The sequence below is a fragment of the Nylanderia fulva genome, unplaced genomic scaffold, assembly GCF_048542155.1.
Source record: "Nylanderia fulva isolate GAGA-0341 unplaced genomic scaffold, ASM4854215v1 Scaffold12, whole genome shotgun sequence".
Lineage (NCBI taxonomy): Eukaryota > Metazoa > Arthropoda > Insecta > Hymenoptera > Formicidae > Nylanderia > Nylanderia fulva.
In genome coordinates this window covers 3,074,937-3,088,863 of record NW_028189409.1, presented here as the reverse complement: position 1 = coordinate 3,088,863, position 13,927 = coordinate 3,074,937, and the positions used below count along the sequence as shown (strand labels likewise).

Here is a 13,927-nt window from a genome sequence, read left to right as displayed (position 1 = left end):
AAGCTTGTTTCACAGCAGACGGAAACCTAAATTCCTTCCTTCCTCTTTCCGAAACTCGCGTGCTGACCCGTTCTAGCGAGCGAAAGAGATAGGGATAAAGTGGAATTCTCATCTTCAATATACCTTTACGATCCATCGACATATAGTACACGTCCGAATGCGTTTTCTCTCTTCTTATTGCGTATTTTCCCACGTTGACGTGTATTACATCGCAAATTTTGCCGCGATATTTTTCTCGCGTTACACATTTCTCTACTATACCAATATCATATTGTGTATTTTTAACTCTTCTGTCAATGAACCTGGGGTACCTGAATATTACAAAGCAATAATTTCAATGTTCAAAATGTGTGTCGGGATTTTTCTCCGCCCGAAATGAAATACAAAGGGCATTTGTATTCGGAAACCTAAAATATAATAGGAACAAATGTTCAATGCTCAACAATTACTATAAAGAAATTTATAAATCAGGTATGAAAGGATTAATAAGAGCCAGATGTAACAAAATTATTTTATGTATCTAACTTGTATTAGCCCTTTTCACACCTGATTTATATATGAGAGCCTTTTCAATTGATTATTTTCGTTATTATTATTATTATATTTTAATTAATTTAATTTAATTTACTTATAATATATTCAATCTATTATTATAATTAAATATATTATTATATATAATCATTATTTCATATACATTTATATATTATAAAAAAATTGCAGAGTGCAATGTGTCGAAAAAAACACACCCTTTGATTGAGGGTAAAATTCTGTATTGACAAAAGAATTAAACAATGTATTATTTGATTCGATTCAAATAACATTATTGAAGAATTTTGTTAAAATATCGTTATACATATAATATCATATTAACAGAGTGAAAGCGATTCTCTCTTTCTCTCCCTCTTTCAGCAAAGTTGATCACAAGTGTCTTCTTACCTTTTTACACGGAAAGAGATTATGCAGATACGCTTTTCTCTGCACAAATTTTCCCCGTGACGCTAAAAAGTTTCATTCTCTCCTCCATAGCAGTTTATCCGCCGCCTCATTCCATCGAAAATTATCGTCGCGCTTTCGTTTTTCTTTTTCTCTCTTTTTTTTTTCTGCCGGCGCAGCCTTACACGGCTGAGTTATATCTCGTCAACCGGTCCGGTAATAGTTTTCGCGCCGACGTAAGCCGTTTCAATATAAGACCGCGTTTTATCACTGAAGGTCTATTATCGCCAGCTCATCCCGGCCGGCCATTCTTTCACGTTGGGCGCTTGGTATGTACGAGGACAGAAACTATGTATTACTCGCATAATTTTGAATTTATATCCCGAGGCGAGGCGAAGCGAGGGCGAGAGAGGTAACGTAAGGCTGCGGCGCAACTTACTCCGTGTAATATCGTCGAGAAGAACTCAGGGGATATAGAAGCTCTCTCTCTCTCTCCCTGTTGGATCGGCGCGTACGCGACAAAGTGTCATCAAACGTTGACTCTACTACTAGTTATCGCGGAAAAGGACGAGATAATTTCGTCGGGATTTCGTCCGTATATGAGATTGCGTTTCCATTTCCCTGAAAACCTTTCGGAATCGCGGGATTAAGTTTTAATGAGGCGTTCTCCAATCGTCGTACTTACGTCCGTCGCGTCCAGTAGTCGTATCGGAGTTTGCGCGGACACTTGAAAATTTCCAGATCGAGCGCGCATTTATTCATTCATTCGAGAATAATTTCATGAAATTCAGTGGCAATTCAGCGAGACAGTTTATTTTATCTCGGATTAGTGAAATAAATTATTATCGATTCTTTTTTTATTTTTTGTTTAATTTGAACGCGAATGCCTAGTTTGTCCGAATGTACATTTATTAGCCCCCCGACGAGCGATACATTATTTTATTTGATCGTAAATTTATCTTTGTGTTGTGTAGTAAATTAGTCGATGCACTTAATCGATAAACGCGTGAAAGGCCAGTGCGCAAGTATTAATCAACATGAGTCGGGAAATGTCTGCCACTGGTTCGTTAGTCACTCGTACAACGTCAGGGTGATCGACGATGCGCGATTAAACCAATGCAGTAATTGCGTTTTCATTTAATTCGAGATGGGCCGATCAATTTCCGCGAACAGACGATGTTTTCACCGGTAGATAAATAGCACGCCAACTTAAAATTATCTTAAAGTCTGATTTGATTATCATGAATTTCGTTCGGGTTTAATGAACAGTCGTTAAATTATTGCGCTATATACATATATATATATATATATTTTGAATATTTTGAATTTAATTTAATTAATTTTTAATAAATATTTTTTAATAAATATTTATTAAAAAATTGTTCAAAAGAAATTCGAGATATTTGAGATATTTTGTCTCATTGGTTGAATTTATTGAAATTCATTTTTGAATTGAATTTAGTATAACTAAATTTTTTAATATACATATATATAAATAATCTTTTAATTTATATATATACACATATATTATATATATTTATTAAAAATTGATAAAAATATTTGTGATATCTAAAGTACTTTATCTCATTGGTTAAATTTATTGAAATTAATTTTTGAATTGAATTTCTTATAACTAAATTTTTTAATAAACATATACATGTAGGAATATATAAATACATAATGTCTTAATATATATTTATATATTGTATATATTTATTAAGAATTGATAAAATAAATTTGAGATTTTAGAGATATTTTACCTTGTAACGTTCATTATAATATTAATCTTATTAGTAAAAGTTCAATACATATGAATGTAATTCCCATGGCCGGTCAAAGCATCATTTCCAAGTATAAATGGTATTCCATTGCAGCGCACTTGGCTTATTTCCCAATAATCCTCGGTTTCGCATACATTGCATTTTACGCTCTCATTTACTCGAGCTTCCAATACAGTGGATTATTCGTCACGTTATCAGCAATCGATTATATGAACAGCATTTCGTTGTCTCCCGTATGATTTGCGTCTAATTAAATGGAGAAACGCTACTGAGCACGATAATTGGAAGATCGGGATTAAATAGTTCGTTTATGCGTTTCTCCATTATCTCTTGTGTATGCATATGTAAAATACATGTATACTATTTTGTTTTATCATTTTTTTTCCTAAAAAAATGGTAAAATTGTACTCTCATTTTACATAACAACACGCAATAATATATATCGCGTTATTCGAACATATAAGCTATTAATTTGTGATGTGATCTAAATTAGCATTATTTCATTCGCTCTCCCACGATTACTACACACACAATAAGCACGCACCTGGATAAATCACTTAATGCATACCTAAGATGTTGATCCAAGTATATGATAGATAGTAGCGTTTGGTTTAGCTCTAACCATATTGCATTGTTGGATGTCTACATTGAAACGATAAACAATGGATTATTACATCGTATACGATTGAGCTAAGCTCGTAGTCACGATAGTTATTATCAATTCAAATGTGTGGAAATGTGATGCATTAATTTTTGCATAAAGATTGTTTGCTCGTTTACAGATGCACTTTTGCGAATCTAAATTTCTCAAGATACAAGTCGTCAATTATATTATACGTAAGAAGAAAAAGAAATAAATCGCCGATCGTGCTCTCTTGAAATTTTGTTTGCGTTGACTTCCAAACTATCGAACGAATTTAATGACGTTAAATGTTAATAACATTTAGTTTTGTGGACGACAAGAGAAATACTTTTATCGGAGATACGTGCTCGCGATGCTGCCGATTAAGCTCCAATATCCTTCTATTGGATAGAGTTGGCGGCTTTGCTCGATGCTATTCGATTCTTTTCGAGTCGGTTAAATTCGGATTTTTTTTCCATTCGCTGAAACATCAGCCGACCGTATCTAGATAACAGTAAGTTTTAGAGAGAGAGAGAAGCGAGATCGATAAAGTCATCTTCTCCCCTTGCCCGATTCTCAGCATCGGAATAGAAATTTATACGTTCTCTCATAAAACCGTAACCTTCCTCTCTTCTTCTGTGGCTTGTCCCTCGGTTTTATTCTTTTGTGTTTTTTTTCTTTTCCTTTCTTCTTTGTATTTCCTACTTTCCTTTTGTCTACGTGCTTAAAGTGCATTTCTCCACATTCAGAGAGACATCCGTACGAAGTTTAATATTATAGAAAGAATGTAGCGATATTATTATAATGATAGATATAACATGGGATTATGAAATTGTCATAATATTCATCACGGTACATTTGTAATTTTACTAATGTATATAATTTAACTGCTTTCTCGCTAGATTAAATGATTAAATATGACAAAGAAAAAACTGACAAGATAAAAATAATTCTAAAACGCGTATATGTATATATGAAAGAAAAAGTAGAGCAGGTAGAAAGAGAGGGACGAATAAATTTCAAAAATCCAAGAAATAAGTCTATAAAGGGAGGTTTTTTTTTACTTCTCTATTAGGATCAGAAGAATCGATTCTGTCGTTCTCAGTTAAGCGTTATTACAGTTGAGCCGCGAAATCCCTGCGGTTTACTGAATAATAGCATGTTTAAGTAAAGCTTGTCGCTTTCTCCCTTTGATCCAAGGAACTGCGTTCTCTGAATGGTCCATATACGTACGTATATATGATTCGCCTCTGATCGTACATTTTCAACGATTGAGACGTTGCCGAATCTCGAATCGAGGGAATTGTGTGTTTGCGGTTACATCGAAACGCATCGAATTTGCAATATCCGTTAATGTTCGGCGAAAGGACACCAGACACCGAATTCTGCGTAGCGTGAAATCGAGATAATGACTCTGGCTCACAATCAGTAAACTGGAACGAGCCAGAATGGACTTTAACGGACACGTCTCACGGTGCGCGCTTTTAGTAAAATGCATTATCTTTTCTGTCAATGAACGTTAGGATGACATTTGTGGTCCACGTGCGCGAATTTGCAATTTTTTCATTTCTTTCTTATACGTCAATAATCTTTTTAAATTGAAGGGTTTTAATGCATGTATTTAAATAAATAATCTACTCATAATATATGGCTTTGTATTTTAATTTGTATTTTAAAAATAAATGACAAATCTTCATACGATCTCTAATTTGAAAGCGGGATCACTCTAAGAGTCAAATGTTAAAAAATGTATAAGCACGGTACTTTTCTCCGCTCGAAACAAAATATTAAAAAACCTTTGCATTTGAAAACCTTCTAAAATATAACGAGAAAGAATGTTCAATACTTAAAGAAATTGTCGCAGTGCAATATGTCAAAATTAGCTGATATGTCAAAAACAGCTGATGTGTCAAAAACAGCTGATTGTCAAATGATGTGAATAATTGATTTGTCAAACGCAGTTGATATCCAGTTACCGATACATTAAAGTGGTAAGATGAAGAAATTTATATGCATTGACAGAAGGGTTAAGAGAAATTAAAAATTAAAAACAGTCACGGCTGAAATTGCGAGAATTCCACGAGAGTCGGAGAGCGAGGATCGCTAAACATTTTTCGCGTGTAATTATTATTACATCTGGCTTTTTTCGCGTGTACGCGAATGTGTGTGTGCGTCGTTCAACGGTGACACGGCCATCTGTAATAAGCGAGCCGTAAAATTCTGGCAAAAATCGAACAATGACTAGTCCGATATAGCGCTCTAACGGCTAAAGTACGGTTAAGATTATCTATTTGATTAACGGCCCTATTAAAATGCCGTCGCCGGGAAGGATCACGTGCGCGCGATTTATTACGTATACGATGACGGGAAACGAATTGAATGTCGTAGATGTATCGCGCAGATTCGGACATTTTTTTTTTTCAAAAATAGCCAAAAGAGCGGACGGTAATATACATAAATACAATGAGCGCATTAGCCATTTCGGAGGAGAAAAGGTGTGTAGGATAATATTTGCGATAAATATAGCTTTGGCAATCGCCGAGGACCCTGGATTTGAGACGTTATTGTTCCGCCAACAGTAACGAGTCTCGGATTTGAATTCATTGTTTCAAAGAGCCAGTTACAGCGGCTTTTCACGAACGATATATTATCTGTTATTATTGCAGTTCCACTCGAAGCCACAATGGCCGGCTTTGCGCGCTCTGATCTCCATATTTTAATTAAAAGCTCTTGACATTAGATACGTATACGTCTCGCCAGTCTAGATGTCAATTCGCGATATCATCACATTCATAATATAGTTGCACGCTACGCGAAAATATATCTCTCCCTGGCGAACATAATCTTCCTTATATAACGTCTATATGACGTATACCTAAATCTACATTATATAACGTATGAAATAATTATTTTAGTCAGTCAAACTTAAAATAGTATTATACACGATGTATATGCTATCATTTAAAAAAATGCAAGCTTACATTTACATTTTCGTACGAAAAAATATATAATAACATTATTTTATACCGTTAATCCACGCAGTAGTACTCACGCTGGTCATCCGCTAATGCATTTGTTCCTTGTCCATACAAATGCATTTAACTAGATGTGTGTCTCTTTTCTACCATCCGCGAAGGTCCGTTAACTCTGCCATGCAGTCACATCCCTATCTCGCGGCTAAAGAGAGCAATTTGTCTGTCCATTATCGCGCGGCGCAACACAAAGGCGGATAGCAGAGTCAACTTTGGGCACGCGATGGTATGCAGTATAATCGAGGGGATGTATATATATATGTATATCGGGAGAGAGGGAGAACGAAGGAAATAAAAAGGTGAATGAAGAGAAAATGGAGAGAAAAAGATAGCTCTGGAAAGGGAGAAGGAGATAAGCGCGTGTGTTATGGGTGGAAAAAGGGAAAGCGAAAGATCGGAAACAACGTCGGAGAGGATTATTCTTGCCGTGAATGCGGTTGAACCCCGAACCACGTTTCGGGAATAGCGACACGGGGCGGTTTATCCCCTCGTAGTAAAATGTGGCGGGAAATGCGTTTTCTCCGCCTCCTTCTCCTCTCGAAATGCGAAAGTAGAGGGTCGTAAGACTACATACATATACTCGCGGTCGCGCCGATGGGCGAAACGACTCTGACGAGATCCTGGGGTTGAGGGTGAGCCAGGGGGTTGGAAAGAGGCGGCATATGGCGACGCTCCAATCGTACATCACAACAACGTGATTCCCATGCATACTGCTTCGCAATCTCGCCGCTTGTGCATCGCCCTGAGTCCCGGGGATGCATATGTATACACGCGTGCATGCACGCTCATCGTTTCTCTCTCGCCTAGAGGGGTGCGCGAATCTCGAACCTCTGTCAGGACGCACGTGTTTGTGCACTCTCCTAAATTCCGAGGTTCGAGGTCGGCATTACGTCGTCTATGTGTCATTCGGAAGGTTAAGTAAAAAAAGAGATACGAGCGAGACAGTTTTAAATAATTCGCGACAATAAATTATCTAAATTACACTGTTTAATAAAAATATTAATCATAACGAGATTAGTCGTTTCCATTTTTTCAAATCAGTATTTATTAGTTTCAAACAAATGGTGTTAATGGCACTATTGAAGTAGATATTTATTTGAAGTTGATAACTGTTTTCAGTGTAGACAATTAATTTTATTTATTTAATTTAAAGGGTACGAATAAAGAACTTTAAATATTTTAGACTATTTGCCTGAATAGTTTTTTGGATGCTGAATACGAATCTGGTTTCCAAGTTATTTCATCACGTCACAAGAAGGGATTTTTCACGAATGTTATAAGTGTTATATTATAGCTACAATATGTGTGACGTTCTATTTGAAAGTTCTATAGAGAAGTTCTAAAGAAATTTTTTACAGAACGTTTTATAGAGAACTTTTATTGCAATCAAAATAAAGTATATTGTTAGGACTTTCAACTCTCAAAAGGATTTTTTTTATGTCGATTGACGTGATGGAGTAATTTGGAAATCGGATTCGTATTCAGCATCCAAAAAACTATAAGAAACGATTAATCTCTTTTCGATGTTTGAAAAAATTATTTTTTTATTGAACAGTATAATTCCCGAAGTTATTTAAGTATTTTTTTACTACACTGAAAAAAAGCTATTGATTTCAAATAAATATGTATTTCAATAGTGCCATTAACACCATTTATTTGAAACAAATAAATATTTATCTCTCTGTTTTGAGAAAGGATTTCTTATGTCAAATAAGTATTTTTTCACGGCAAATAAGTATTATTAGTTTCAAACAAATGGTGTTAATGACACTATTGAAATAGATATTTATTTGAAATTGGTAGCTTTTTTTCACTGTGTGTGTGTAGATAATTAATTTTATTATAATTTAATTTAAAGGGCTTGAATAAAGAACTTTTATTACTTTAGATGTAATTTGCTTAAATTATTTATTAAGAGTTTTTCTCTGCGTTTAACTTTTATTATTAGCTCCTTATTATTTATTCCGAGCGTTTTTTTTTGTTTTATTGATTTATGTCAGAGAAGAGATTGCTTTTATTTTTGATTGTGACAAATATTTGTCAAAATTGGTTAAAATTATAAATCAGATTTATATATTTATGGATGTGACAAATTTTGTATGTTATACGATAACGGAAATGTCAAATCTATCTTTAGATCAGCTCGACTTGATTTATTAAAGTAATATTATATTCAAAGAAGGTTAGGTTGCTCTTTGATCTCGATAAGAACATGACTGTTACAGCCTTTCGAGATTTTCCAAGAATTTATCTTGTGTAAGTATGAAAGAGATAGAAGTCTAATTAAGTCTAATTAATCGTTCCCCCAAATGTATTACTTGCAGTAACATTATATAATAAAATGTACATAATGTAATATAACTAAAAATATATATAATTTTCAACTATAATAATAAATTGAGGAGATTTATATATATAAATACAACATTAAATTTAGTTTGCAAAATAATTGGAAAAACACAAATAAGTAAGAACAAGTTTGTCGCGTCTAATATCTGCATCTGGCCCTTATTATCCCTTCTCATACCTAATTTTATATTTATATAATTTAGAATATTGATACCGCCTACTCTCGATCGCGTTTTACGAACACCGTATTTTGAATCGCATTAATGTTTCAGTGATTTCTGATATATGTTCTGCGACGTTACGCGAGCAATATATATGTATACACGGCGAGAAGGATAAAAGTTAGACGCGTAAACTTGAGATTGGTAGCTTGCCGCGGTCCCCCGATATAGGAATTCCTAATACATCTCGGAGTTTCACGTCGAACTTTTCGATTCCATTTGATTTTGCTCTCGCGTATCCTTTGCGTTTCCTTTTTTTCCGGTTTCTCTCGCTCCGGCTCCCACTCCATGTCGCCATTCGTATATCCTTCGTGGTAATTTTGTCGAGCATGTCGTACGGGTTACTCGCAGTAAACCACGTATCAACGATGGCTCTCGTGTTCAAAGTGTCTGCTTGTAATTGCACGCGGCCGTTTGCGGGCGCACAAGGGAACATACGCTAGCCCTCGGGATACGAAATACAGAGGACACACACCCCCTAGACGAAACGTTCATGGAACGCGGCGTTAATCTCATTGCTTAATTACGTTCTGTAATACAATTTGTTCGTGTTCGTTTATCGCGGTAAACTTTCGATATGAAAATCATTTTAATGAGTTTTAAGAGAATATTTTCTGTGTATAGCTGTGTAATTTTTTCATAAAATAAACTTGAAAATAGCTTCATATAATGTTTAATAGTATTAAATATGTATAACCAAAAATATATATAATTTTCAACTATAATAATAAATTGAAGAGATTTATATATATAAATACAACATTAAATTTAGTTTGCAAAATAATTGGAAAAACACAAATAAGTAAGAACAAGTTTGTCGCGTCTAATATCTGCATCTCGATCTTATTATCCCTTCTCATACCTGATTTTGTATTTATATAATTTAGAATATTGATACCGCCTACTTATATATAATATTTATTGAGTGTGCTAAAAAAGCTATTCGAAATACTTTATTAAAAAAATTTAACACACACCTATTATATATTCGATCAAATATTTTCTTAATACGATGTGAATTATTTTCATATCAAAAGTTTTATATTATTTATATAGTATTATAATATTTAATAATTCTTTTCATAAAGTATTTCGAGAATATCCTTTATGTAATATTTAAGTAAAAAATTTGACACACATCTGTTATATGGTATATCTGAAAATATTTTCTTAAAACGATGTAAATTATTTTTATATCGAAAATTTTATATTATTTATAAAATGTTATAATATTTAATCATTCTTTTCATAAAGTATTTCGAGAATATCCTTTTAAATATGTAATATTTAATATTGTAATATAGTATAATATTTAACATATAATATTCAATATCTATTTATAATATTTAATAATAAGTGAAAAATACACAATCTCATTTTTATCACTAGTTATATGCTCATTCCGTGAATAAAAATTCGAATTTAGTTCTACGTTAAAGTGCCGTGAAACGAATGCAGTAATTACATCCGCGAAAACAGAGTTCTCTCCGTAACCGCGAACAAATATATACGGCAACATTTTCTATTTGTTTATAATATGTTCATTTTTTACATTCAAGTCTCGCGGTTTATATCAACCTTCTAGTTAAACACAGACTCGCAATTATATGGCTTAAACTACAAAACTTTTACACGCCGACGCATATTTTCCACAGAATACACTTACTGTTGGCGATGTAATTATCCTTTTTTTTTTTTAAACAAAGCATATGCACAAAGTGGCAAGAGAGGGAGATTGCGGTCGTTAAAAAATATCGAGAGTACATATATATATATATATATATATATATATGTTTGTGTATATAAAAACTGAAGGTATTCAAATATTTCTTGCGCTTTGACGGATTTCTTCTTTTCGCTTTTATATATTGACATGGTACGTGGGCTGGGGTTAAAAGTAGCGAAAGAGAATTCGCCACGAATATCTCTTTGTACATCGCATAAAAACAACGCGGAGAAAGAGCAAAGAGCGAGGGTACACGGCGACGTCGCACGCAAAAGAAAGCAACTCTCAAAGGACGTGCGCTACAAGTCACAGCCTCAAAGGATGTATCCGAAGTATACCGACCGCAAGGGGCGAGAGAGTGAGAGAGACACAAACCGGTAACTCGATAAAATAAAGAAGCAAAAATGGATAAATCGGAACGCGCGAGTCGGAGCCAAACGACTCCGTCATCCAAAAAAAAAAAAAAAAAAAATAAAAAGAGAGAAAGAGAGAGGAAAAAAAAAATAAAATTTCTCGCTAAGCTTTTTGTAAGCCCAGTGGTTGTGTTTCGATCCACTCTAACGGGTTGTTGTTTTTTTTTTCCCTGTTCCCAGTGGACGTTGTTCCGAGTTTCATACTGGGGAAAAGCGATAGGAAAGCGGTCAGTAATGACATGGCGACACAATAACAGATAGTTAACACGTAGATGCGTTGGCTGCGGGCCGGGTTTGTCCTATAACGACGACACGACGAACATTGTCGGTCGCGATACAGATTGAATAGCGACGACGACAGGGGTCGGGAAGCGAAGCGTTGAATTGTAGCGTGGAGAAGAAAAGAGAGATGCCCCCACAAGAGATGCAGGCAGGAGCACCGAGCAGTCGGTTACCTTCATTTGGGTGCAAATGGAGTTTTTCTTTTTTTTTTTTTTTTCTAAATGGACGTTGCAAAAGTTTGCCGCTGTCAGGCATTGTTTGGCCGGTTCGCCAGCGCGGGAAAATAAAGGAAAGGGAAAGGGCAGGACGCGAGGAAATCGGTCCGCCAAGGCTTTGATTAGCTGGCGCCACCAAGCAAAGGCTTCTTTCTATCCTGCCCGATTGTTCGCCCGTGGTATTTATAGTTGGTTCCCGCGCTCTCGTTCTTCACCCGGCAATTGTAGTTCTTCTTCCTCCTCTATTTTCATCGTATTTTTCTTCTTTTATTTCACTTTCTGCGTCTCGCAATGCGACACTGCTATCCTCGCGCGCGTGAAACGTAATGAGACAGTATTCCATCTTATTACTTGGCGCTGTCACCTTACGATTTCCATTAAAAAACTCGTTGATGGTCTAAACAAGTTCGAAAAATTCCTCTCTCCATTCTGGATTCTTTATTTTTCTCCCGGTCTCTTTCTCTCGCAAGTTGCTCTCTACTAATTTTCCCCCTTGTTTGCATCGAGGTGAGAATCGCTGTGTTGGTTCGGCTATGTTGTTTATTGTTGATTGTAGATAGGTCACGCGCCGCGCCGTTTGCTCACTGCAGCTCTTATCTTTGTAACGCCACACTTAAGACGATAGGTACAATTAATCGTGTACTTATCATCTATATTGCATGTTACCTATTTAGAGGAAAGTTGCTGAGCAAGGAGATCCGACTGTACGATATTCGAGAGCGAAAACAATTCGTGCTCTTAAATGGCTCTAAACGTTATATGTATATAAAAATTATTACGAAACGATTACTCGCTTTTCATTTCACTTACTTCACAATCGAGAATAGAGATCTCGCATGGAATACGAAAATTCTTAAACGAGGTAAAACTTTCGCAGCTCTCAATTGAACGTTACGTGATCGAGAAACGAGCGACGGGCCACTAAAAGGAAAAAGCAACGATTTTCCGTTGCTTTACGATAGTAATTAAGCTTGACTTCGCTTCGGAAACCGCAACTAATGCTTGCCTCTATTCGATCCCGAAGCCTCATTTGCTCGCACGTCCAATGACGTACCATGCCACTTTGATCTCGGATCGAGCACTTAGCGAGATCGCTCGATCTATGATTTACATTTATTTCCATCGATTCGCCGGAATGCGCGTTGCTTAGAGATAAAAAGCACTCTTATGACAATTTTATTAGATTCGATCTAAAGAAGTTTTGCAATTCTTAAACCTTCTGTCGATGAACGAAGTAACTTTAATCCTAAACTAACATTGTCATTCCTCGATATTGTTAATTTTTCTCATCATCATTTTGACGTATAAAATGTCTTTATATTCTAATTCGTCTTGTAAAAATTGAATGACATTATGCATTGACAAAAGCCTTGATTGTATTCGTCTGTAATCGATATTTATTAAAAAAAAAAAAAAAAAAAAAAAAAATTAAATTTAATCATTTCTGTACATTGAAAAATCTATTGAAATTGTAATATTTAATAAATAATTAATTTCTCAATTTAAATATAATAGTATTTGAAAACAAGATTGTTCTCTCTGTCTCTAATTGCGCTCTATCTTAAATTCAGTATATAATTTCAAGTGTATATTTCAATATATATAAATTGTTAGATTTAATTTTGCGTTGAATTAATACAGAGCATCGATTATATATACAATTCTATACACGATCGACTCTTTTGTCAGTACGTAATATTTTCTCTTGCATTTGTATTTGTGTACCACAATCTTTTTTTCGATGTATCATGAAACTAACGATATCAATTGATTTTTGTGCAGTGCCGAGGGTGGAAATAGTCGACGAGCATGGTGCTACGGCCGCCGACAAGTTCTACAAAGCAGGTAGCACAATAGAGCTGAAGTGTGTAGTCAGCAATATACCGCAACCCACCGGCTATGTCACGTGGCGACACGGATCTCGTACGTTGAATTACGACACGACTCGTGGTGGCATCAGGTAAGGCTATCTATAGACGACGCAATTATCTAGATACCGCGAGAGAATCTTAAGTAATGCGATAACCGATACACGATACGTTAATTAGTACCATAGAGGAGTTTTCGTGTTTTAATTCATATCCTTTGTTTTATGCATCGCCTATTCCTGAACGCGATGTAATGGAAAACACAATATGGCTTAAATATAGCCAATTAACATTCCGTTAATAATTTTTGGTCGAGGACTGACTGGATGGACGGTTTATGCAAACCGCAGGTTACTCTAATTGCTTCGATAAAGAACGATCGTCGATAAAGGATACGTCTCGTGAATTTTGAAAGGCTTTCATTAAAAGCTCTCCGGCAGTCGACGGTCAACATTCGCGGCGGCTTTCTGTGACCTAATTGGTTA

The 13,927-nt window shown here is 35.2% G+C and overlaps 1 protein-coding gene across 4 annotated transcripts in view; it reads left to right on the top strand.

Annotated features, from left to right (window-relative positions):
• Positions 1-13,927, top strand: part of LOC114942634 (zwei Ig domain protein zig-8) — a 157,563-nt gene that overhangs the window by 88,014 nt on the left and 55,622 nt on the right. For all 4 annotated transcript variants that reach the window (XM_085490314.1, XM_085490317.1, XM_085490315.1 and 1 more), the window contains one exon: positions 13,357-13,534. In XM_085490314.1, the coding sequence (XP_085346440.1) occupies positions 13,357-13,534 (178 nt within the window). The remainder of the gene's footprint in view (positions 1-13,356; positions 13,535-13,927) is intronic.